Source organism: Poecilia reticulata, chromosome 4, assembly GCF_904066995.2.
Source record: "Poecilia reticulata chromosome 4, P_reticulata-male-v2, whole genome shotgun sequence".
Taxonomy (NCBI): Eukaryota; Metazoa; Chordata; class Actinopteri; order Cyprinodontiformes; family Poeciliidae; genus Poecilia; species Poecilia reticulata.
Genome location: NC_088833.1, coordinates 32,693,397 through 32,716,323, shown reverse-complemented (window position 1 = coordinate 32,716,323; position 22,927 = coordinate 32,693,397). Strand labels below are relative to the sequence as shown.

Genomic DNA, 22,927 nt, shown 5'->3' with positions numbered 1-22,927 from the left:
AAAAGGCAGACTGACATAAACCTTTTAAAACAACGGAAACAATTTCTGCATTCTGATTATTGAAATTTAAAAGTGCTGTGTTGTTCTATCACCCCGTTTCATACCGGACCACTTACAGCACCGTGTTAACGCTATAAAATGAAGGCTCTCTATCGTGGTATCACCCATGGAGGGATTTCTTTATTTATTTAAATGGGTTCATTTTTCAGAGGGATACAGTGAGGGTATCGTGATTTTAGCTACCAGTAGCAGCAGAACGGAGCTGCGCCAAGAAGCTAACAGAAGCTAACAAACACTGAATAGAAGAAGAGCTGCCATTGATACAGTTGCAGCCAAGCATGGTTTAATGTTACACAATACAGTTTTACCAAGTTGCTGGTATTGTTGTGCATTTAAGGTGTAAAAACTTCACCTTCGACCAAACGCCCCCCAAAGGCATCCCAGGCCCCCCTTTTGTAAAAATGTCCGCCAGCGCCCCCTGCCGTCCTCTGAACGCCCCCTGGGGGGCGGTTCTGCCCACATTGAGAACCGCTAGTCTAGACCCAACAGTAGAATCAAACTTCAAATTGAGGTTATGTTTTTATGTTTTCTGTCATGTAAGCTTTGCTTTTATTCTATTTCTATTTTGTATTTAATTATAAGAAATTATAGTCAGGTAGAGAGAATGCTGCAAAGCAATAAAAAAGGAACAGCAGGCTTCCTGAAAAAGGAGGAAGTAATTTTCCAGTATTGGAGTTAATTCATGTTTGTCTTTGTGCACCTTCCAGGTTCGTTAATCAGTTTCAGGACCCGACCAGAACCCCTCAGTGTAAATTACCTTGAGAAATAATGAGATTTGGTTAAATATAATACAGGCTTTAATGCCAAAAAAAATCATCAAATTTGTACATAGATGTCATACAGATGGAACAGATACAGAGTTACATTCAACGTCCAGCGCAGAGCCACACTTAGCAAGATTGTAGCGTGAGTTTGGCTTTTAATTATTTTCTGCAATATGTACCCTCCCTACACGGTAGTCTAATCAGTTTCAGTCTGTTTATGTATTGCTGGTGGCAGTCACACATAAATATGATTATGTAAGCTGCAACGTGTGTGTGTGTGTGTGTGTGTGTGTATGTGTGTGTGTAAGCAGATAAAAGAGACTAAAAGAGATAGAGGAAAAGACAGAATCCATAACACCAGCCTGCAGAAAGTTTTAAAGAATGAAGTCTGAAGACTTTGAGTAATTGAGTAAGACCCAATGCAAGATACTTGTATTGATATTGTTTTAATGCTAAAACTAGCTATGTGATTTTGACAATGAGCTTTGTTGTTGCGCAATAGTTAGCCACACCTGCTTCCTCACTTACTGACTACTGACCAGTTCTCCAACTAACGGGTCCGGAATGTCTTCAACTTCTGAGTATTACTCCAGCTAAGTATATAGAGAACAATCTGTTTAAGCTGGTGTCGGGAGAGATGCGTCCAGATTCCGACTACCTCCTATCCAGAAGCTATGACCTTTTTCAGTTAAAGAAACGGTCAGTTGAGTAGCCCTGCAACTGCATAGTTTCAGAAACAGCTTCTGTTAACGGTAGCTCTCTCTCTTTCAACAACTTGCACTTGTTACAATCTGGATCAATTTTAGAGACTTGGCGTGAGTCCCAAGGTCATTATTTTATAGACACCAAAGAAACGTCCAAAGCGCCCTAATTTCTAGAATCATGACCATTGATTTTACTTTAATCAGAAGAAGTAACTCATAAATTTACTCAATTAATTTAACTGTCCACAACCTCGATCAGACTTTAATATTTTATTAGCAAGCTTTAGCAGGGGAAAATTGAAATACAGTTTCTATTAATAATGGAATTATAATTGAAAAATAAGAGATTAATAATGATACCCAACTTCCCTATCTTATCTTTCTGTACTGTCATTGGACTAAATATCTGAGGCTTTGGGATGCAATTCCACTCATACCCAGATGTTGAAAAAGCAGAAAGCTTTGATATCCTTGGTTAGAGTCCTGTCCTGGTGTGGCAAGATCCTTTTTAGAACAGAACAAAGTAGAACTACTGACTGTCCTCCAGGGACTCAGTTCCTTATCACTCCGTGATCTCAGTCCAAGTCTGCTGTAGCATGGTTGTGATCCTTGGGTTGAAAGTAGGACAGCGGTTTAATCAGAAACCAGGAGTGTGGGCTGATGGACCTCGTTCCTTTCTGAGCAGTACGAAGTCTTCAACTCCCCGGGGTTTCAGGGTGCAGTCCTCTGTTGATTCTGCATCCTCATGTGGCTGTCGACTTGAGCACTGAGGAACAAAGAACACCTGGTTCCACTTTCCCATAATCTTTATACTCCCTGGCTTTTCTATTTTAAGAGTGGGCGGTTATCTGTATCATCCGTTTCAGTAGAAAACAGGGATGGATGCCTGCGTCATCAGACTCCATGACAACCGTTGACTGGTATCATCCGATTCCATAGAAAACAGGAGTGGATACCTGTGTCATCAGACTCTGTGGCAACAGTTTACCGCTTTACACCCTTTCCTGTTTATCCCGCAGCCTCTCACTCCTCCACCCATGAGCTCATGACATGGATCTAAAATCATCTACTCAAGCAGATGGCCAATGAAAAAGCATGGCAACAGTGCTACCCAATGCAAACACGTTCACAGGGTGGAAACCCCTATAAAAACTGATGCAAAAGGGAACCTTTTTTGTTTCCTCTAGGCAGCTTCGAGCCAAGATCGAGATGGACAAAGAACTCTGCAGCTGAAGAAGAGCCGGAGCCACAGATGGACTGAAGCCTGAGAAAGGGATTCAACCTCTCAGCCCTGCAACCTGTGGCACCAAATTGCAGTTCTCTCATCATCTGGGTTCAGACCCCAAAGACAAAGGACAAAGGCAAAAAAGAGGAACTGCAGTCCTAAATTGCTACTATTCTTGCCAGCACCAAGACCTGTGTAACCTCAGCACTGAGGCGAAAGCTCATCAGACCTGCAGGGACACCTGCCTTCATTGATCAGTTTCTTCCTCCTACTGGAACGCATTTTTTATCATCTGAGATTCGAAATTCCATACTCCGACTATCAAAATTTCCTTTTAGTTCTCAGTGTCAGCGTTGGGGAAAGATAGATAAGGTGATTTGTTTTTTCTACTGCCCTGCGCGAGCAAGGCTGCATGTTAGTTGTTTTCCTGTGCTGCGTGAATGTGCTAAGTTTATTCTTGTGTGGACTATTTTTGAGCCTGATCTGCCAATGCAAGTCAGCATTAACAGATGTGTGTATTCGCGGGATGAACTATTGGCGCTTATGAACAATGCCGTGGCTGGTCTTCGCCATCCTATTCCACCAGAGCTAAGGCAGAAGTACCAGGGCTGCAGAGCTGGCTGTAAACACAAGGCTAGGCTAAAAGCTAGATCAAGGACTCGACAGCGTCTAAAGCCACCAATTCCCTCACTTGTGATGGGGAATGTGAATACCCTATCTAATAAGATGGACGAACTGACAGCACTGGTTGGGAGCCAACAGTGCTACAGGGAAAGTAGTCTGCTTATCTTCTCGGAGTCGTGGCCAACTAGCCACGTGCCAGATGTTAATGTGGATCTGCCTGGTTTCAGCACTGTGAGAGCGGACCGGGATCTTAACGCCAGCGGGAATAGTAAGGGCAGAGGCCTAATTCTGTACGCGCACAAAAAATGGTGCCATCCAAACCACTTGACTGTAAAAACTGTATTATGCAGTGCTAACGTGGAGCTACTAACAGTTAGCATCAGACCTTATTGCATATCACGTGAGTTTTCACACATCATAGCTGAGTGTGTCTACATTCCGCCAAGAGCAAGCGCAGATGCAGCTTGTGATTCTATTTGTAATGTTACCGTAACACTGCAAACCCAGTATCCAGAGGCTTTTATCATCATCTGCGGTGATTTTATTCACGTCAATTTAGACATTACCCTCACTACTTTTTACCAGGTTGTAGACTGTCCCACAAGGAGAAATAGAACAATTGATTTGTTGTACGTATGTAAACACCAAGGATGCCTACTCAGCTGCCACTCTTCCTCCTCTTGGTAAATCGGACCATAACCTTGTACATCTGCAGCCTACAAATACCCCGCTAGTGAAAAGACAAGAAGTCAAAATGGTACAAGTCAGGAAGTGGTCCGATGAGGCAGAGGACGCTCTTAAAGACTGTCTTGCGATCACTGACTAGTGTTGTAGTGGGGTCTCATGGGGAGGACATTGAGGGGGCTGTGGAGTGTATGACTGACTATTTGAACTTTTGCATCGACATGGTTGCCCCTGTCAAAACAGTTAAATGTTTTTCCAACAATAAACCTTGGGTCACCAGTGAAGTAAAGGCTATCCTGAACAGAAAAAAGAGAGCGTTAAGGAACAAAAACCGTGAAGAGATGAGGAGGATACAAAGGAAACTTAAACTCTGCCTGAAGGAGGTTAAAGAGATGTGTAGGGGGAAGCTGGAAAATAATTTTACTGAGAACAACATGCGAAAGGTGTGGAATAGTATGAAGACAATAACAGGTTGTAGTAGTAAGAGTGACACTGCAGCGGATGGGGATCCTGAGAGAGCCAACAAACGTAACACTTTTTTTAATCGGTTCAGCTCCCCCATGCCACCTCCACTTTTTTGCAATTCTCCTCCAGCCCTCCTACCCATCATTCTTCCACCTCTACCTCTCCCCCTTCTGCCTTTATTTCTTACTCACCTTCGCTATTTGCTCTCACCACTCATCCTCCTTCTTTTACCGCTGACCGGGTACGGACTGAGCTAAGACGACTCCATCCTAGTAAGGCTGCAGGTGTGTCCGAGGGTTCTAAAGACCTGTTCTGTGGAATTAGGAGAACCTCTACAGCATGTCTTTAACCTGAGTCTGCGACTGAGGCAGAGAGCAGAGTATCCATGGCTATAGGAGTGAGTGGGGAATCCGAAAAACAGGCGTGGGTCAGGATCCAGATGGGCAACCAGCAACAGTCTGCAAGACTAAAGGGCAAAACCAGGGAACAAGGGTGAGGTCACAACAATGAGGACGAGATGAGAGTGCTGGAAAACTACTAGTTGAAAGCGTTTGATAGTCTGGCAGCGTGAGTGACTGAGAGAGGCTTACTCTCCCTCTTGCTCTCGATGAAAGCGGACACTTTTTTCCTCTGCTCCCTCCCTGCCCATGCCTGCCCTGCTTGCTCTGTTTTTGTCCTGTCTTTTTCTATATTTTTGGAGCCTTTCTTTGCACATCATCCAAATCTACAAATTATGGATCTGGTCAACTGATCTCTCAATGCAATTGATCAAATTTTCCACGAGAAGTCTGGGCACAGGAGCCCTCTTGTCCTATAGGGACACACCCGATGGGATTCACCCTGGATTTATTCATGATAACAGGATTTCTGCTGTTTGGAGCTTATGGATTTCTGGCTTATCGACAAATTTGTGACTGACTTAGCGAACACTCAGACTGTTGGTGTGGACAGAGACGAGGACTCTAAAACTCACAAACGAGTTGGAATCTATCTTGGAGAAGTTGCTAGTTTCGGTTCAATGGAACGACCAAACCAATTTGGATGTTTGGGAACTGAGATGTATCGGAGAGACTTTAGGCAAGATTGAAATTTATAATCTTCCTGATCTAAGACATTCTGTTTCTGAATTGGCTTTCCCCATGTGGCCTTGGAAGGGCTGCATATTCCTAATCTCCTTGAAAATATGTAAACACAACGTTCTTCCCTCCTCACCCCCTCCTGTATCCATGGATTTGCAAAGTTGAACGCTCCTAAGGATATTCCTGGATAAACAACACCTTTATTGGACTCTGCCAGAGTCTCAGTAACATGGCTTCATGGCCCTTTGACGTCACCTCCTTCACTCATGTCTTTGTTTTGCCATTTGTTTTGTCTGAATGTTGCCATTTGCCCTAATGTGTCCTTTCCTCTTTTTTGTTTTAGGTGGAGTTCTCCCTATTTAACCCAGAAAAGGATTATTTTAGTTTATTAGTAATATCAGAAATTGTGGAGTGCGCACTATTTAGATCAATATTATACAGATTAGAAATGGAGTCAGAATTAGAATTAGAATAACTATGAACTTGGAATCCAGAAATACTTAACAGGAACAGTCAGTGCTTAGTTTACATTACTTTTAATCCAGAAAAGAAATTAGATCACTCTTTAGATTATTTTATCAGAAACTGTAGAGTTTCACTATTTAGAAATGGAATTAGATACTTAGCAACCCTGAACAGGAGCACTTAGTTTAGAACAACATTAGATTAGTTTTCTTTCTTCTTTTTTCCTTTGGTTTGTTATTTTGTTTGTATTTCTTTTTAACTCATGTAAAGCACTTTGAATTGCCTTGTTGCTGAAAATGTGCTATATAAATAAAATTACCTTACCTTACCTTACCTTATCTTACGAAGGGAAACAGTCAGGGAGGTGCAAGGAATAATGAAAATGAGGAATACGACATTGTTTGGTTCAAAGCAGAAGAAACAGAGCACCATGTGAACATCACAAGCATAGCAAGTTAAGGCTCAAGACCAGCATGCAACCATGATAATCCATTTGTCCATTTTTTTTCTACCATACCGTTCCCTTCACCTTTCTCTTTGAATGTGCTTGGACACAGAGCTCTTAGTTCATTACTTTTAGAGATTGTGGAGTGCTCATTATATCATAACATAAATATTGTAGCTCAATTAAGCCACTTTCATAAACTGTGGAGTATTTATTACACCAACATTTAGCTTTATACTTTTAATATCGGAGAAAAGACCTAGAGAAACTCATGTTAGTTTACAAAACTAGAAGAAACTTAGAAAGTATCATCTACTTAACAACCCTGAATAAGAATCAGGGTTGTTAACATTTAGCTTTATATTGTACAAATCTAGAATCCAACCCAAACAGCTGAAACCAACATTTAGTTTTATATTTACTAATAGAATCAAACATGGAGAACTAACATCTAGTTTTCAGATATTGAACAAAATCCAGAGAAACCCCTACTAGCTTACACATTTTGAACTACTTTTTCTTATTAAACATGGGGAACCAAGTTTTACACTTTTACCCAGAATAACTGGAAACCCCTATTAGTTATACATAGGTCTGTCATGATGACAAATTTTGCTGGGCAACTAATTGTCCCAGAAATTATTGTGATAAATGATAATATTGTCATTTTGAGATCATTGTTAACCAATAGCATAAAAATTGTCACCTAACAATGCAAATACACCCTCTCAAAGATCAACAAGCTAATTCCGAAAGAAGATTTAGCACTGGAACTGGAGGACCTTTTAAATATAAAAAATGGGAAGGGAGTTAGGAGGGAAGGGTTGATTGCATTAGGCACTGTTCACATTCAGATCCTACAGTTGATGCCACCAGGAAGGAGCCTCCCCATAAGATGGTGCCCACGGTGGTTGCCCATGTCTCACATACCACTGCACATCCTTCTATTTTTATTTTCTTTATTTTGTATGCGTGTTAGCTTACTGTCTAAGAACAAATGCAGTTCAGTTTCATCATTTACATTTAAACAATAAAATATTAAAATCATGAAAAAAGCATCGGGTTTGACGCTTCTTGGTCAATGAATGTAGTCGGACTTCAGTGTATTTAGGTGAGTGTTGATGCTTTGCAGTTTGTTATTGTCCACAGAAAAAGTTTGTGTGGCTGCTGCATATTTTCACGCCAGGGAAAAAGTATGCGTATATTTGCAAACTTTTACTCAAAGTTCATCTTTATAGATGCCGACTTGTGCGTAAAATATGGCTGCACGTTTTTTGTGCGTACGCCGCTATATGCATGAGGCCACAGGAGCCTGGCAGGTAACTGTGGTAATGGTCATACAGTGACAGGAGACAGCGCCGCTCTTTTTCCATTCATTTCTATAGAGTTTGCGCGGTGAGGTGACAGTCGTTTGCACTTATCCTGACGAACGAACAGTGTAATTCTTTCATGTGAAATTTCTAGCTAGCACATGCAGATGTGAACACGTGGGCTAGTGACACTACACAAGAAAGTTGAAAATTGTTCAACTTTCTTGTGTAGAAAGTTGACAGATGTTTTCACTAAGTGGAGGAAAACTGAGGCTTTTAACTTCCTGTGTGTTACCAAGGAAACGAGAGGGGAGGAGTAACTCGAGGCACCAGAGTTAAGCTTTTTGTCATCCAGTGTCTTTGGTAGACAGAGATACAGAGAGAGAGAGAGACACGACGAAAATGTTAAAAAAGCAATATTATTACCCTCATTTTATTATCAAGCTCATTTTAATTTATTGTGTGATTAATTGATTTATTGTTTATCTCGACAGGACTAGTTATATCTTGCTAATCTTACCAACCATGGAAAACCAACATCTCATTTTGTCAGAACAAGAATTCAGAGAAACCAATACTAGCTTATAAATTATGGACTACTTATTCTTATTAAGCATGGGGAACCAATATGCTGTTTTATACTTTTATTTTGTTTGGTTTTTTGTTGTGTTTGTATTTCCTTTTAATTCATGTAAAGCACTTTGAACTGCCTTGTTGCTGAAGATGTGCTACATAAATAAAATAACCTTACCACTGTGCACAGCCAGGCTCTTTTGACTTTTTGTGTCTTGCCCTGTTGTGTAAGGTGTCAAAGGTCATCTTTTGGACAAGTGTGAAGTCAGCAGTCGTCTCTAGGGTTGTGTAGCCTACAAAACTGCACTGACAATTTAACCACTGAGAGACAATTTAAAAGCATTTACAGGTGTTTTGAGTGAATTGGTTAATTAGTGTGTGTAAAAGGGTCTTCAATATTGAACCTTTTTCACAATATTCTAATTTTCTGAGATACTGAATTTGGAATTTTCATTAGTTGTCATAAATATTCATTAACACTATAAGAAATAAAAATGTGAAATATATCAGTCCGTATGTAATGAATGAATAGGGAGACCGGGTATGGTTGTAACACTTTTTGCTCCAGCACCTTTAACTCACAGAATTTTTGTGCTAGAGTTTTTAAACCTTTATGCAAAATACCCACATTTGTTTACTACAAACTACACCTGCTGGGATAAGTTGTAACAATAAGACAAAAGAAGCAAAAACAGAGGCCACACCATGTGATATGTTTCAAAAAGAGGTTTACTGAATTAAAAGAACAATACAAGAACAATCTCTCTGTGACTGTCCATAACTCAAATAAACTTGTGTGTGCATGTGTCTAAATTATTCTACTAGAACAAACTTCCTTAACATGTATAATGTATGCTTAATGAACACTGAACAAACATGTAGGTCTAACAAAAACCAATGTCAATGTGTGCGCGTGTGTGTGTGTGTGTGTGTGTGTGTGTGTGTGTGTGTGTGCGTGTGTGTGTGTGTGTGTGTGTGTGTGTGTGGGGGGGTGTGCGTGTGCGTGTGTGTGTGTGTGTGTGTGTTTGTGTCTATGTGTGTGTATCTTTAATCAGAGTCACAGTGGTGACAAATGATTGATGGTAGCCCAGGAGTGCAGGCTTGGTGGGCCCAGAGACTGCATAGGGTACATTTTACCCACACTACCTGTGGCTTTGAGTTGCCTAATGGCTCCATACACACAACACAAAATTATTCATCGTCTAAGGTCTCAGAATCCTCAGCATTGGCTTTTAACATTTTCTTGGCAGGCTTTCTCTTCTTCCTCTTTTGCTTGCCTTTATTCTTTGCAAAGAAACTCTTCCTTACATTTTTGCTTCCTCTTCTCTGTTCTTCTTCCATCAGTGCTTGTTTCATTGGTGTGTCAGTGAGTATTTTAGATTTCCTTTTCTTCCTGATCCTGCCAGTTGTTTTCCTTGGCCCTTCTTTTGGAAATGGCCGCATAGCCAAAGGATTGAATGCCTGACCAGGAGACACCCCCGAGGTGCTTGGCTCTTCTGGAGCACAGGACATGGTCACATCATTAACTGCAGAGGAGCCAGAAGTGGTAGTCTCCAGGTGAGTTGGTGGAGACTGTGGCTGGAAAGCTTCAGATGTCAGTGATGTACCTGGGTCAGGACGGTCAGTGACTCCTCAAAAATGTCAGGATTGAAGGGTCAAATACCTGTGGATTGGAAACCGGCTTCAATGTTTTTTGGTGTTGCAGCTGCAGGCAGAGCAGTCTTCACAATACTTGGAATATCACATATCGTCATCATCTTGGCAGGATTCATCTTCATCCAGGCATCACTTGCGGCGTTCACCATTTTCTTAAATGGGCCGTAGACACTGCGATCCAGTGGCTGAAGTTTATGGTTACAGAGGGGGGTGGGAGGTAAGTAGCCTTATTGACAGGCTAGGGTTCCGCTTCATAAATAATGTGAACCAGTCAGGCCCTGCCATCTGCTTCTCATCCCATGTTTGTGGGTGTTTGATGTTATATGTTACTGCCAGTTGATATGCAAACTTTCTGACATAAAAGAAAGAGGAATAGAAAATCAGAGTACATAGACACAAAAGTTTTTCAATTTGTCTAACACCTACGCTGGTATTCAATTCTTCTCGTCTCCAGTGACTAACTGGAGATGCTTACCTCATGTGGAGTCGGTCCATAATACAGGTCTGCTGCCTGAGTCAAATAGTCAACCAACTCTTCCTCCTGCACCTCAGAGAAGACTTTGTTGCTGCTCCTATAACTTACACTGGGAAGATCACCGGACCCCTTTTCTCTCAGCTTCTGCAGTGATTTGCAGTATCTGCTCAGTGTTACATGACAGATCCCATGCGCCTTCGTAACTGATCTGACTGACTTGCTCTACTTTGTGACCTCATCAGATGCCTTTCTTAAAACATCTGCAGGCACACCTCTATCAGTCTTTCGTTTCCACTGCCTAGGCATTCTGTAAAATTATTAAAATCAAAATGTTCTTAGTTGTATGTAAGGGGATGGTTGTAACACTTTTTAAAGATGTGTTACAATCCACCCCAACCCTGTCAGCCATGTTTAGGTAGCTGTAGTAGCATAGCGGTTTGATATTAACAAGGAAAAATGCACCACATTTTACCTGAGAAATTACACTTTCATCTAATGTAAGTCATATGGTTTTATCTGCAACAGTATAAGTACTAAACAAAATATAGTCATGGTCAAAAAATTTACTTTCTTACCTCAAAATCCATTTTTTCTCCTTAGTATCTGCATGTGCCCTTTTCCAGCCTTGACAATCTCAATATGGGATTGAGGAGGAAGCGGGTAAACACTGAAATGATCATGTGACTCCTATCTTATCCCTGTTTGGTGGAACTGGTGGTGTTACAACTCTCCCTATGTCACAACCATACCCGGTCTCCCTATAATATACAAATTTCACTTTTTGAATGGTATTACTGATTTAAATAAACTTTTTCATGATATTAAAATTTTATGACCAGCACCTGTAAATGAATAAAGTTAAAAAGTGAGATCAAACTGAGTTAAGTGCGTCAATTTGATGGCTGCAGGGTAGAAGCTGTTTCCTAGTTTTGCTCTGGATGCTCCTTAGCTGTCTGTCAGGAGAGATGCTGAAACAGTCTGTGTGCAGGATGGGTGGTGATAGGGATTTTTTGGTATTATCATTTTGTTGTTACTTTAGTTCATATTTCAGTCTAATGTTCGCCAGTTTAAAGTGTTCTCTTCTTTAAACTGTATGTGTGAACTGACCTAGAAGTCACAGCTGCCTGTTATCTTCATGTGAAACAGTTTGACCGAGATTTGAACCGGGCTCAGATCATGGGACAGATGTTAAATTGTTTTACGACCTTTGCTGTGTTTAGGTAAAATGTTTTACGACCTCAGCTGTTTCCTCTGCTGTCTTATCTTGCCTTTCCTCCCTCTTTGAAGTTTGATAATAAAAGACAAGCTGTATCCAAAGATTGGCAGAACGCTCTGTGAACAGCTCTGAGAAGCAGTTGACAGAGTCTTCTCCTTTTGCAGAAGCTTTGTCATAAAATTCATATACGTTGTCTGTGGTTCTTTTATGTAGGTTCTAGGAAAATACCTATCAGGTGGAGTTCTTCATGATGCGGAGTAGTGGGAAGGCTTCTCCCCACAGCTTTAACCACTCTCTGCAGACTCATCCACTCAGCAGCAGTGTAGATGCCGTGCAACATAGTGATGCCGGTGCAGAGAATACTTTCCACCACACAGCGATAGAAGCTCCCAGGGCCGTGCAGAGCCCACTAAAGGGGCAGGTGCTCAAAAAAAAGGGCACATCTAACTTCATTCTAGGACAGAATATTAACAAAGCCTCTCAGCTTTCAGAGTTTAATAAACAATGATGAATTACAAAAATGTGAGATATACAAACAAACCTAAGGAGAATCTCTACATAGAGCATACAACTATACATATGTAAGATATTTTATTAGTAATTTCTTCCTGCAGATCTATTTTGTTATAGGAAAGTATTGCAATATTCAAACCAGCAATTTAGCAAGATATGTAAATCAGAGCTGGACCACCAGACATATTTTGTCTTTACAGAATTACACTATTAAAAATATAAATAAGGGCACAATGCAACCTTTTAGTGACTGTAATCTATAAAAAGAGCTGCCTGTTTGCTGCAGTGGAGATGAAGACGGTCCATTCAGGAAAGCAGAGCTGCATCAAACTTTATGGTGGAACTGCAGAAAATAGAAAAAAACAAAAGCAAATATTTAATGGTTAATGCATGTCACCATGAGAAAATCCTACTGAGTTTTGCTTAAAAAAAACTTTTTTAAACATTTAAATCCCATTTGTCTCATGAAGTGAATTTTTTTTGCAAAACAAACTTATTTGCACTTGGCAGAAATCTTTTCTTAATATTCAAAGTTTTTGTTTGACTCAAAGTTTTGCTTGTGATTCTCACATGATGTCGTGGGCAGGGCCTAAAATCACAACAAAAGATTTCTGATGTGTGTAAATAAAAGTTTATGTTTGAAAAATAACTTTAAGTTCACAAGACAAAAATTAGTTATTTAATTAAAAAGTTTTTTTAACCAAAACGATTTGTTTTTTAAAAAGAGAGAAATTATTACAATTCCAAAAGTTTTGATTACAATTTTATTTTACTAAACTGAGGTTAGTTTTTTCCCCCATTGAATAATTGGGAGACAAATTTAACTTCATACTCTGTGAACCAGACCCTAAACTTAAAGTCTGGGTTGAGTTTTTTCCCCTTCATTAATTACACACTTTATATCCATCATGGTAATTCAGGGTGAGTTTTTAATTCTAAATGAATATCTTTGTTTAAGTACTTTTATTTAAGTACTATTCTCCTTCAAGATACATTTACCTAACGCCAGAATAAATGAAATGTACATTATGCAGCAAAGGAAATTAGAAGATCGGACATATATCCATTATGGAGATGATCGGTTTTGGACGGGTGATGTGCCCTTATTGCATAAGTGATACTGAAGAATGACTGATATCGTTAACGGTAAGAAGCTTTTAGTTATCTAGCTTTGCTAGCAAAGTCGCTAGCTAGCAGCTAGCTAATAGCACAACAACAACAGCCTAATGTCTATATGATAAAAATAGTGAATCGATAGATAAGAACAGTTTCTCCTCACCTGGCTGTCTCCTCCCGCTCAGTGGTTCTTCAGAGAAAGGCAGACGCAGAGGCCTGTCAGTGTCTGTTGTATTTCATTACCTCTCTGCTTAAACCGCGACTCCGAGCTGAAGCAGAAACGATACTTCAACGTTTTCCGTCATCTGACAAGTAGCAAGTCTACTCCACTTTATTCATCACAAATGGTTTTTAAATTCACCAAAAGCCGCTTTATCACACTGCGCGAGAGGCAACTGCGTTATGCGTCACGGGCAAAAGGTCAAAGGTAACAAGGTGACCGGAGGGCTTATTATGTTGTACAAAAAAATAATAAAAATAATTTTAGTACATGTTATGTGTCAGAAGAGGGCTTAGAAAATAATAATATAAAAAAAATAAAATAAAATAAAAATAAAAATGGACCAAAAGGTGCAATTTTCGGCAAGGAGCAAAAAGGGCAGGTGCTCAAGCACCCCCAGCCCTCCCCTCTGCACGTGCCTGGAAGCTCCCCAGGACTGACCTCCCAAGAACCTGACAAGTTTGTCAAGCTAAAGGCATCTTACAAAGATTCTTGCTCGTAAAAAAAAAAAAAAGGTCCTATTATGTTCATTCAAAAATTCTCACCATTGTTCTGTGAAGGCTGGTTTATCTCTTTTCTCAAATTGAGCGAAGCATTTGATCTACTAAAGTCAAATTAGTTTAGATCCAAAACCTTGTTGAGAAAAATTTAACTGCTTTCCAAACTGTCCAAATGGCTGAGTAGTGTCTAATACTTTTGCATTGCAATTTGTGAATCAACAATTTACTTCCACCTTGTACAAAGTAATAAATGATATCAGGATATCAGAAGACAATGTGAGGCAGATCTGGGTGAAGTGATAAGTTATGAGCACTTGATGACAAGAAGAGCCATTTTACTCTTTTGAAAGCCACAATCCCCATCCAGTTTTACCAAATGAATAACAGACATGATGTATTTACTGAAACTAGAAAATATTAGATATACACTAAAAGGAATCACATGACAATTCTCTGTAATGTGAAGCCCATTTCTGAATTATTTTAGAATTATTTTAGGACATTCTATATACACCCGGATGGGGGAAGCAAATAAGAGGAGTAATATTTTTTAATCTTCCTACCAGGAGAAAATTGCACTAACAACATAACCACAGCATCACAGGGTTACTTAAACTCTGCCATCAATTAAGGTGTTTTTCTGTAGAGAGAAGAGAAAGTTACAGTTCTGGTGGAATAACATAATTTCTGAAACTGAAAATGTAATGATAATAGTATATGTATTATAGTTGTGATTAGAACATATGTCTTCCTCTTCACCAGCAAAGTTACTTAAATGTGTTTGGGTACGGTAAGTGTTAGGGTAGCTCAGGTTTAGTTTGATATTAGTGACTTCCAGGTTTTTACAAGTAAAATAGTAACAATTAGCTAAAACTTTAAAGTCATGTATAAAGGAATGGATGGGAACTAATCATGAAAAAGCTGTGATACAAGGTCAAAATAAATTGACATATCGTTAAATCATATTAATAGAAGTTAATTGGCTTGTTTATTGGCTTGAATATAGCATGCCAAAATAACATATCCGTTGTTTCTTGAAAAATCTGTCTCTCAGATATAAATGAAAAAAATAAAATGAGTTTAATCAAGAGCTGATGGCATAACCACATTGTAAGCCAGCCATACCACATGTTTAGTAAAGTTAAAGAACTTTGGTGTTTATGCCTCTGGTCATTTACACAATCTTTTCTCATGTCACAGGAAGATATATTCAAAGTTAAGCCATCAGTGTTCTACAATCAGCCTCAAGACCTTCAGTCGGACCTGTTCAACTCTGAAGACCCATTTAAAACAGACCCATTCAAAGGTTGGTGCACCCTTCACTTTTTCCCTCTCCCTCTTTGTATTATCTTGTCTTATACAGAAGGCAGCTTCCCTGCACTAATTTCTTTTACTGTCCCATTTCTTAAATTTTCTTATTTCCATACAGAATTTTGACCTTTTTTTTGCCAACAGATTTTATTCTTCCCTTCTTGTCTTATTGTTTTATTTTACTGTGCACGTTTTTTCTATTTTAGGTGACCCATTTGAAAGTGACCCATTTGGAAAGGCACCATCTACATCGACAGGTACTTTTGGACAACTTTTATTTTAGAAACTAATCAAGTCAGATAACTTCAGTGCAGTCATTATTGTCCGTCTGAAAAAACTTTGCATGGATTATGCTTGATTAGATCTGAACCAAAATTTTTTGGCTTTAAATGATGTTGAGCTGCCTCCCACTCTGAAATTCTAGTAACCACCAGGAAACCTGCAGTCTTTATTATTGGAGGCTAATCTAATGCCACGCCGATTAAGTGATTGATTAAGCAGGCTCTTTTTTAGAAGTTCAGGTCCAAAAACAATTTCAGTCTTGTTAGAATTTAAAAGGAGAAAGTTTAGTGTCATCCAGACTTTAATGCCCTCAAAGAGATGCTTTTAATCTACCCAGTGGATTGAATTCATCAGCTTCTATGAATAGACATAGCTGAATCCAAACATGATTGATGATTTCCTAGCTAAACTTCACAGCAGACCAACAATCTGGAAATCATTTTTTTAAACAAAAAAAGAGAAAGCTTGGAACAAGAACTTAAAGCTTGGTAATAAGTTCATTTTCACAGAATCAGTTGTTTGTATTAAGCTCACAAAAGTGATGACAGTCCTTTGCAGTATGTCTATTCTCATTTTAGTCAGAAGATCCTCATAATTGCACTTAGCTGTACTGGTTACATCTCTGGGGATTAGAACACCAAGGTATTGCAGTGTGGTTTTGTCCAAACCACACTGCACAAGATATTGAAAAAGTTCTTGTTGAATAGTCAACCTAGTGCAATCTTGCCACAGTTCATGTTGTTGTCGATACAGTGTGCCTAAATACATGTGTGTGGCTGACCTTAGAAGAAACGCTGTTAACAATGACATTTATTTCACTAACTGTGGATATCCTGTCTGCTATGGTGACAATGGAAATAACACTGAATAGTTTTTTTGTGAGCCTAAGTTTTGGGGTGCATAGACATGGCATCAGCATTGGGATGTTCTTTACCTTTTTTGGTAATGCCTGAATAATGCATAATTAAATGTTACAATATTTTGCCTTTAGATCCCTTTGAAGGAGACCCATTTAAAGAAGCAGATCCATTCAAGGCTTCATCAGAAGATTTTTTTAAGAAGACTACAAAGATGGATCATTTTTCCACAACAGATCCTTTTTGTAAAAGTGCCACTTTACCCACCAAGGTATTTGGAATGTTAGAAGTACTACACAGAAAACCATGACTTGTGTTAAAAATACTTCCTTAACGACTTAATTTATTCAGAATCGTACTGTGTTTATATTGACAGTTTTTTTTTGTCTGCAGCAAACAAGTCACTTTGCAGGAAGTGACCCATTTTCTACCAATCACCAGAAACCCAGAGGATCAGGTACAATTAATCATTAAATGTTTTCTTTGCACCTTATTTGCACCTAAATATTGTGTACACTAGTTTCTTCTTTCTCCGTCAGATTAGAGTATTGCTCTAGATTTTGGATGATGACTGTTCTGAGTGTTGCATTAAGACATACTGTCTTGGTTTTATTCAAACGTTCATTGTGGTGTTTGTTAAAGCAAAATTTGCCACCAAGCATGGCAAACCTGACACTCCTTGTTCATCTTTGCAGTTAATGCAGATTAATATCATATTACGTATTACATTACGTAATATTGATGTGTTTTTTTAGATTATTCATTGTCCTGATGTGTGTAGGAGTGGACCCAACCGCAGCAGGCAGTACACGTAATTAATGTGGATATTTTTTTTCCCAAAATATTTTTATTGAGATTTTCCACTTTGGAAATACAATCATGTAACTATCTGAACATGTTTTTCTTTGTGGTTATTACATGATGATAATTATTCTTTCTCAACTCTGAGAAATGAAAACAAAGAAAGAAAAAAAAAGAGACATGGGAGAGAAAAAAAACAAAACAAGAAACAGCTTCTCAAAAACAGGGGTATTCAAACAGATTACAAACTGGTTACATTTAAATGTACACATCTATACAGCATGGCCCACTGCAGGATCTGGCAAATCAAGACTCAAACAGTCCCTTTCACAAGTCTAAGTTCTTAATAAAATTACTGTATTTTCCGCACTATAAGGCACCTAAAAACCTTCAATTTCCTCAAAAGCCGACAGTGCGCCTTATAATCCGGTGCGCCTTATATATGGACCAATATTGAGCCACAATAGGTCTAGCAACTATGGTAAGCAGCCGCCGACTTCTTTTTCCTCCGTAGAAGAAGAAGCGTGCGGTGCATGCTGGGATAGTTGTCAGAATGCTGGTTTGTTAATAAGGTTTGAGAATACATTTAAAGCCAGGGGGGGCGGAGGGGCAGGGGAAGCGAGACAGAGTGTTATTACGCAATAGTCAGCCACACCCCTACCTCCTCTCAGACTCCTACTGACTGACTACTGACCAGCTCTCCGTCTAACGAGTCTGAAAAGCCCCTAACTCCTGAGTATTACCACAGATGAGTACATAGAGGGTATTCTGTTTAAGCTGGAAGCGAGAAAGATGCGTCTAGACTCTAACTACCTTCAGATCCTGAGATTATGACCTTTCACAGTTAATGGATCAGACATCCAAATAGCCCGTGGTAGCCCGACTCCAGAAACCACCCCAGTTAACGGTAGCTCTTTCTCTATCAATAATGTGCACTTGTTACAGTCTAGATTAGCGGTTCTCAAAGTGGGCGGTACCGCCCCCCAGGAGGCGTGCAGAGGACGGCAGGGGGCGCTGGCGGACATTTTTACAAAAGGGGGGCGCTGGGATGCCTTTGGGGGGCGTTTGGTCGAAGGAAAACTTTACACCTTAAATCCACAACAACACCAGTTTAGAGTTTGAGCAACTTGGTAAAACTGTATTGTGTAACATTAAATCATGCTTGGCTGAAACTGTATTGATGGCAGCTCTTCTTCTATTCAGTGTTTGTTAGCTTCTGTTAGCTTCTTGGCGCAGCTCCGTTCTCCTGCTACTGGTAGCTAAAATCACGATACCCTCACTGTATCCCTCTGAAAAATGAACCCATTTAAATAAAGAAATCCCTCCATGGGTGATACCACGATAGAGAGCGTTCATTTTATAGCGTTAACACGGTGCTGTAAGTGGTCCGGTATGAAACGGGGTGATAGAACAACACAGCACTTTTAAATTTCAATAATCAGAATGCAGAAATTGTTTCCGTTGTTTTAAAAGGTTTATGTCAGTCTGCCTTTTCCCCATCGATACGCAAAACTCTGAAACAGGAGAAGCGGGACATAAAACGGAGCGACGAACTAGATGTGAATTATGACATAAAAACAGAGAATCCGACGCTGAACAGTGAAAAAATCAACACATGATGTGAAACACATGATGATTAGGAGGCGCAGCAGGTGATGAGTGAAGATTATTCGTCTTATATTATTTGTCTTATAATGGATAAATGATAAAATAAATGTAGCAACAGGAAAGAAACTAAAGTGGACATAGCAATAAACCAAGAGAGGATAAAACTAATCAAATGAAACTAAATGGAAATGAATGAAGAACAAAATGCAAGAATAAACTATGAAACTAAAGTAAATACAGAGTAATAAACTGGTATGGCAAGACCTTTAGAGCAATAATTAATACAGAGACTGTATGGCAAGAAACAGACACTATTTCCACATAAAAGGTAAAATAATATTGTTGAAATGTCATGGGTTTGTTGAGACCATATCTAATACTGAGAATAAATATATCTTACAGACCATAACAGTAAAGAACTGATCACTTATTTATGTTTTTAATTAGATTTGATATATTTATTTCTTCAATATAGGATTTGATTAAGAACCAGATTTGTTCTTTGTAATTTCTGTCCAGTAAAACTATTAATCTATAATCAATAGACAGGTCTATATAAAGATATAATCCATGTTTCTGTCTCATATTTGTTTGACATTAAAAGGACCTGGAACTTTTGTTTTTCCACTGAAAGCTCTGGTTTGCACAATAAATGCCATGTGGGTGAAATTTTATGGATGATACTCTGATGTCCCATTCTCCTGAAGGCAGCACAGAGCTGCACCACCAGAAACACTGAAGAGAAGAAGAGCTATGATTAATGTAGTTACAGTTCTATCCATGTTTTAATGTTGCAGAGCTCAGTCGTTTGGCAAATAGTTCAAAGTTTAAACTGGCATGTTGTTCATCTTTTATCTGGTCATTTTGTGGAATATTTAACAACTAGAATGGCACAGAATAAGAATATTTTTTCCACTCTGATTGGCTGCTGTTACCAATTTTAACTTGAATGTTCGTTGCATTTTTCTTAGACGCCTGTGAAAATAATTTCTATTCCCATGACTTTTTTATTCTCTGGGAAATTATTTTTGATGATCAATACAGAAACAAGCATAAAAATCAAAACATCTACAATAGTGATAGTAATATTAATGATAAAATAATGTTCAGTGCAAAGTAGCCTACAAATTCTTTGGTGGGGGGCAGAGAGGGACCTGGATAAAGGCTGGGGGGGCGCTGGGCTGAAAAAGGTTGAGAAACACTGGTATAGATAATTTTAGAGACTCTGCCCGAGTCTCTAAAATTCAGACGTTTCCGAGTCCCAGAAACGTCTGAAGCCCCCAATTCACTAGGATCATGAACATTGATTTTATATTAACCAGAAGAATTGTTATCCCTATGACTTAATTAATTTAACTGTCCACAGCATCAATTAGACATTAATATTTTATTAGCAAGCTTTAGCAGGGGAAATGACATACAGCTACTTCAATCAAAAATCAAAAGATTAAAACATAAAGGAATTTTATAAACACACTTCCCTCTAGTCCCTATACTGTGTCACTAAACCTTAAGAGAGGCTTTGGGATGCGGTTCCACTCTCTCAGATGCTGAGTTGATCTTGGCAGCAGAAAACTCTAAATTCCATGGCCAGGGACCCATCTTGCCATAGCAGAGTCATTTTTTAGAATAAATCCAAAGTTGAATTGGTGAATGTTCTTCATGAGCTCAGTTCTTTATCCATAGGTGATCTTTGTCTATCCCCCATGTCTACTGCAACATCGTTGAGATGTTTCTTGGGTTGAGAGTTAGGCAGACGTCGAATCAGAACCCCGGGTTGTGGATAAACGGATCTTGTTCCTTCCTACAGCAGTGCGAAGTCTTCACCTTCCCATGGTTTCAAAGTAGAGCCCCAATCTTGATTCTGCATCTTCTTGTGGTCTTGACTCGAATGCTGCTGGAACGAAGAACCCCGTTCTTCTCTCGCCTGCGCTTTTTATACTCTCGGTATTTCAGTCGTGTGTGCATCTGCGACTTACACAATTATCTACTTCTGCATCTTGGTTGTGCATGCACTGGCTGCTTACACAATCTCCCATTGTACCATTTCCTTTGACGTCAACTGCCTTGGTTAACCGTTATCTTCTTCCCTACTCAGTTCCTGAACTTCCTCTTTTACTCTTGCTGCAGCTCCTATCTGAGCTTAACATCTGGTGCTTTTGCTTATTTTACAATCCCATTTCCTGTTTCTTCTGTACTCACAGTTCTTACTCTCATGCAACTTCTGGGTTTGCGACACAGTATTAAGACATCTCATCTAACTTGAATAAAACTATTCATTTATGATTTCTTACATTTTCTCCTTAAATCAAGTTCACATTATTCATGTCATTGATTAGTGGTACATTATCTAAATAAGGATTACACAAGTTTTAATCACATCAAATCATAATACTGAATCATTTGTTTCTTCTGGATTTCTATTGCAATAAAGATTATATAAATTTTAATTAACATTAAATCATAATTCAAGGTTACTTGTTGCCTCTGGGCTTCTATGATCTGTGTTCTGTGTGTTCTGGAAAGATCTCAATCAGTCCCAACCAGGTTTCACGACAAGAGACTGCGGCGGCAGCGTGTCGGTTGGTCTGTGTTACCCAGAAAGCAGTTGGGCACAATATCGCAACACCAACACCGTGAGTGTTGGCGTTGCGACACTCACGGTGTGACACTCACGGTGTGAGTGTCGGTTGCGACACTCACAGTGTGACACTCACGGTGTGAGTGTCGCAACTCGGTCCCAGAGTATATAAAGTACTCGGGGACCACTTCATTACAAATGTGGATGTGTAGTAATAGAGTATGGTACAAATTGGCAACCCAAACTGAAGCGTCTATTCTATGTGCCTTATAATCCGGTGCGCCTTATAGTGCAGAAAATACGGTAATGAAAGGCCCCCAAATTCTCTCAAAAAGATTCTGTTTGGATTTCCTAATATATATTATTCTTTCTAGTGGCAAATTAGATGCCATCTGCTTTAACCACTGCATGGCACTAGGTCTGCTGACATTTTTCCAAGCCAAAGCAATACATTTATGAGCTTATGTCTATAAAATTACATTCTAATTTACTAAAGTTATGCTTCTCAGGGTATAAAGCCAACAGGAACAATTTAGGATCCAGTGAAATTTGCTTTAGGAGAATTTTTTTCTATTATATCTTTCACCTCTGTCCAAAATGCACTGATTTGTCTGCATTCCCACATACAATGTATAGTATTAGGCCCCGTTTACACGACAACGATTTCGGGGGAAAACGGAAGAGTTTTGTTGCGTTTGTAGTGTGCATTTACACGAAACCACCGAATGTTTTCTCTAACAACGGCACAGATTGAAAACGGGTTCCAGACCAGCTCATGCATAGTATGACGCAAAACATAGCTGCTTCCTACAATCCACAGAAGAAGAAGAAACTACTCACAATGCTGGTGTTACTGTTTCCCCATCAGATTCGGTTCCCTCAGCGTCTCTTCACCGCTCCGCACCGCCCAGGTGGCAAAATACAGGCTGCTTGTTCAGCGCTCTTACCTAGAGAACTACGGACCAGGACCAGCCCGGCTCCAGACGAGTTTAACAGGGGGGGCATCGACTTATTTTGGGGGACAAAATGAGTCTACGTAGCTGAACATAGACAACAACACCAGCAGCCTACAGGCTACTTGTTAACAAGCTTAACGTGCTGTATTGATATTAGCTAGTCATCTTTTAGCTATCATCACCTGCACCCAACAGCTTTACTCAACTCAGTCGGTTAGTTCGGGGAAAAAACTGTGCGAAGTTATTTACGTTTTGCTGGTTTGCTGCCATGATTCTAACACACACCTGCGCAGCAGCAGCAGGTCTCCTTCCTGCCTCAGAGGTGTAAACCCAGCGCGAGCGTCTCAGCTTTCATGTTGTATTTGAAGGCGGCTCGGAAAAACAGGTTACGACTTGTTGGCAACGGATTAAACGGTTTTAACTGCTGAAAAAGGAAA

At 39.5% G+C, this 22,927-nt stretch overlaps 1 protein-coding gene across 13 annotated transcripts in view; it reads left to right on the top strand.

Moving 5' to 3' along the window:
* The window catches only part of LOC103464192 (epidermal growth factor receptor substrate 15-like 1), a 202,366-nt gene that overhangs the window by 124,363 nt on the left and 55,076 nt on the right, over positions 1 to 22,927 (top strand). For 12 of the 13 annotated variants that reach the window (XR_533610.3, XR_533611.2, XM_081606682.1 and 9 more), the window contains 4 exons: positions 15,295 to 15,400; positions 15,612 to 15,662; positions 16,679 to 16,815; positions 16,938 to 17,001. Coding sequence is in view for 11 of the 13 variants with exons in the window: in XM_081606682.1 (XP_081462808.1) it covers positions 15,295 to 15,400; positions 15,612 to 15,662; positions 16,679 to 16,815; positions 16,938 to 17,001 (358 nt within the window). In the remaining 2 variants the exon portion in view is untranslated. Of the gene's footprint in view, positions 1 to 15,294; positions 15,401 to 15,611; positions 15,663 to 16,678; positions 16,816 to 16,937; positions 17,002 to 22,402; positions 22,657 to 22,927 lie in introns of those variants that run through there. The other variant, XM_081606683.1, reaches the window with a different exon arrangement.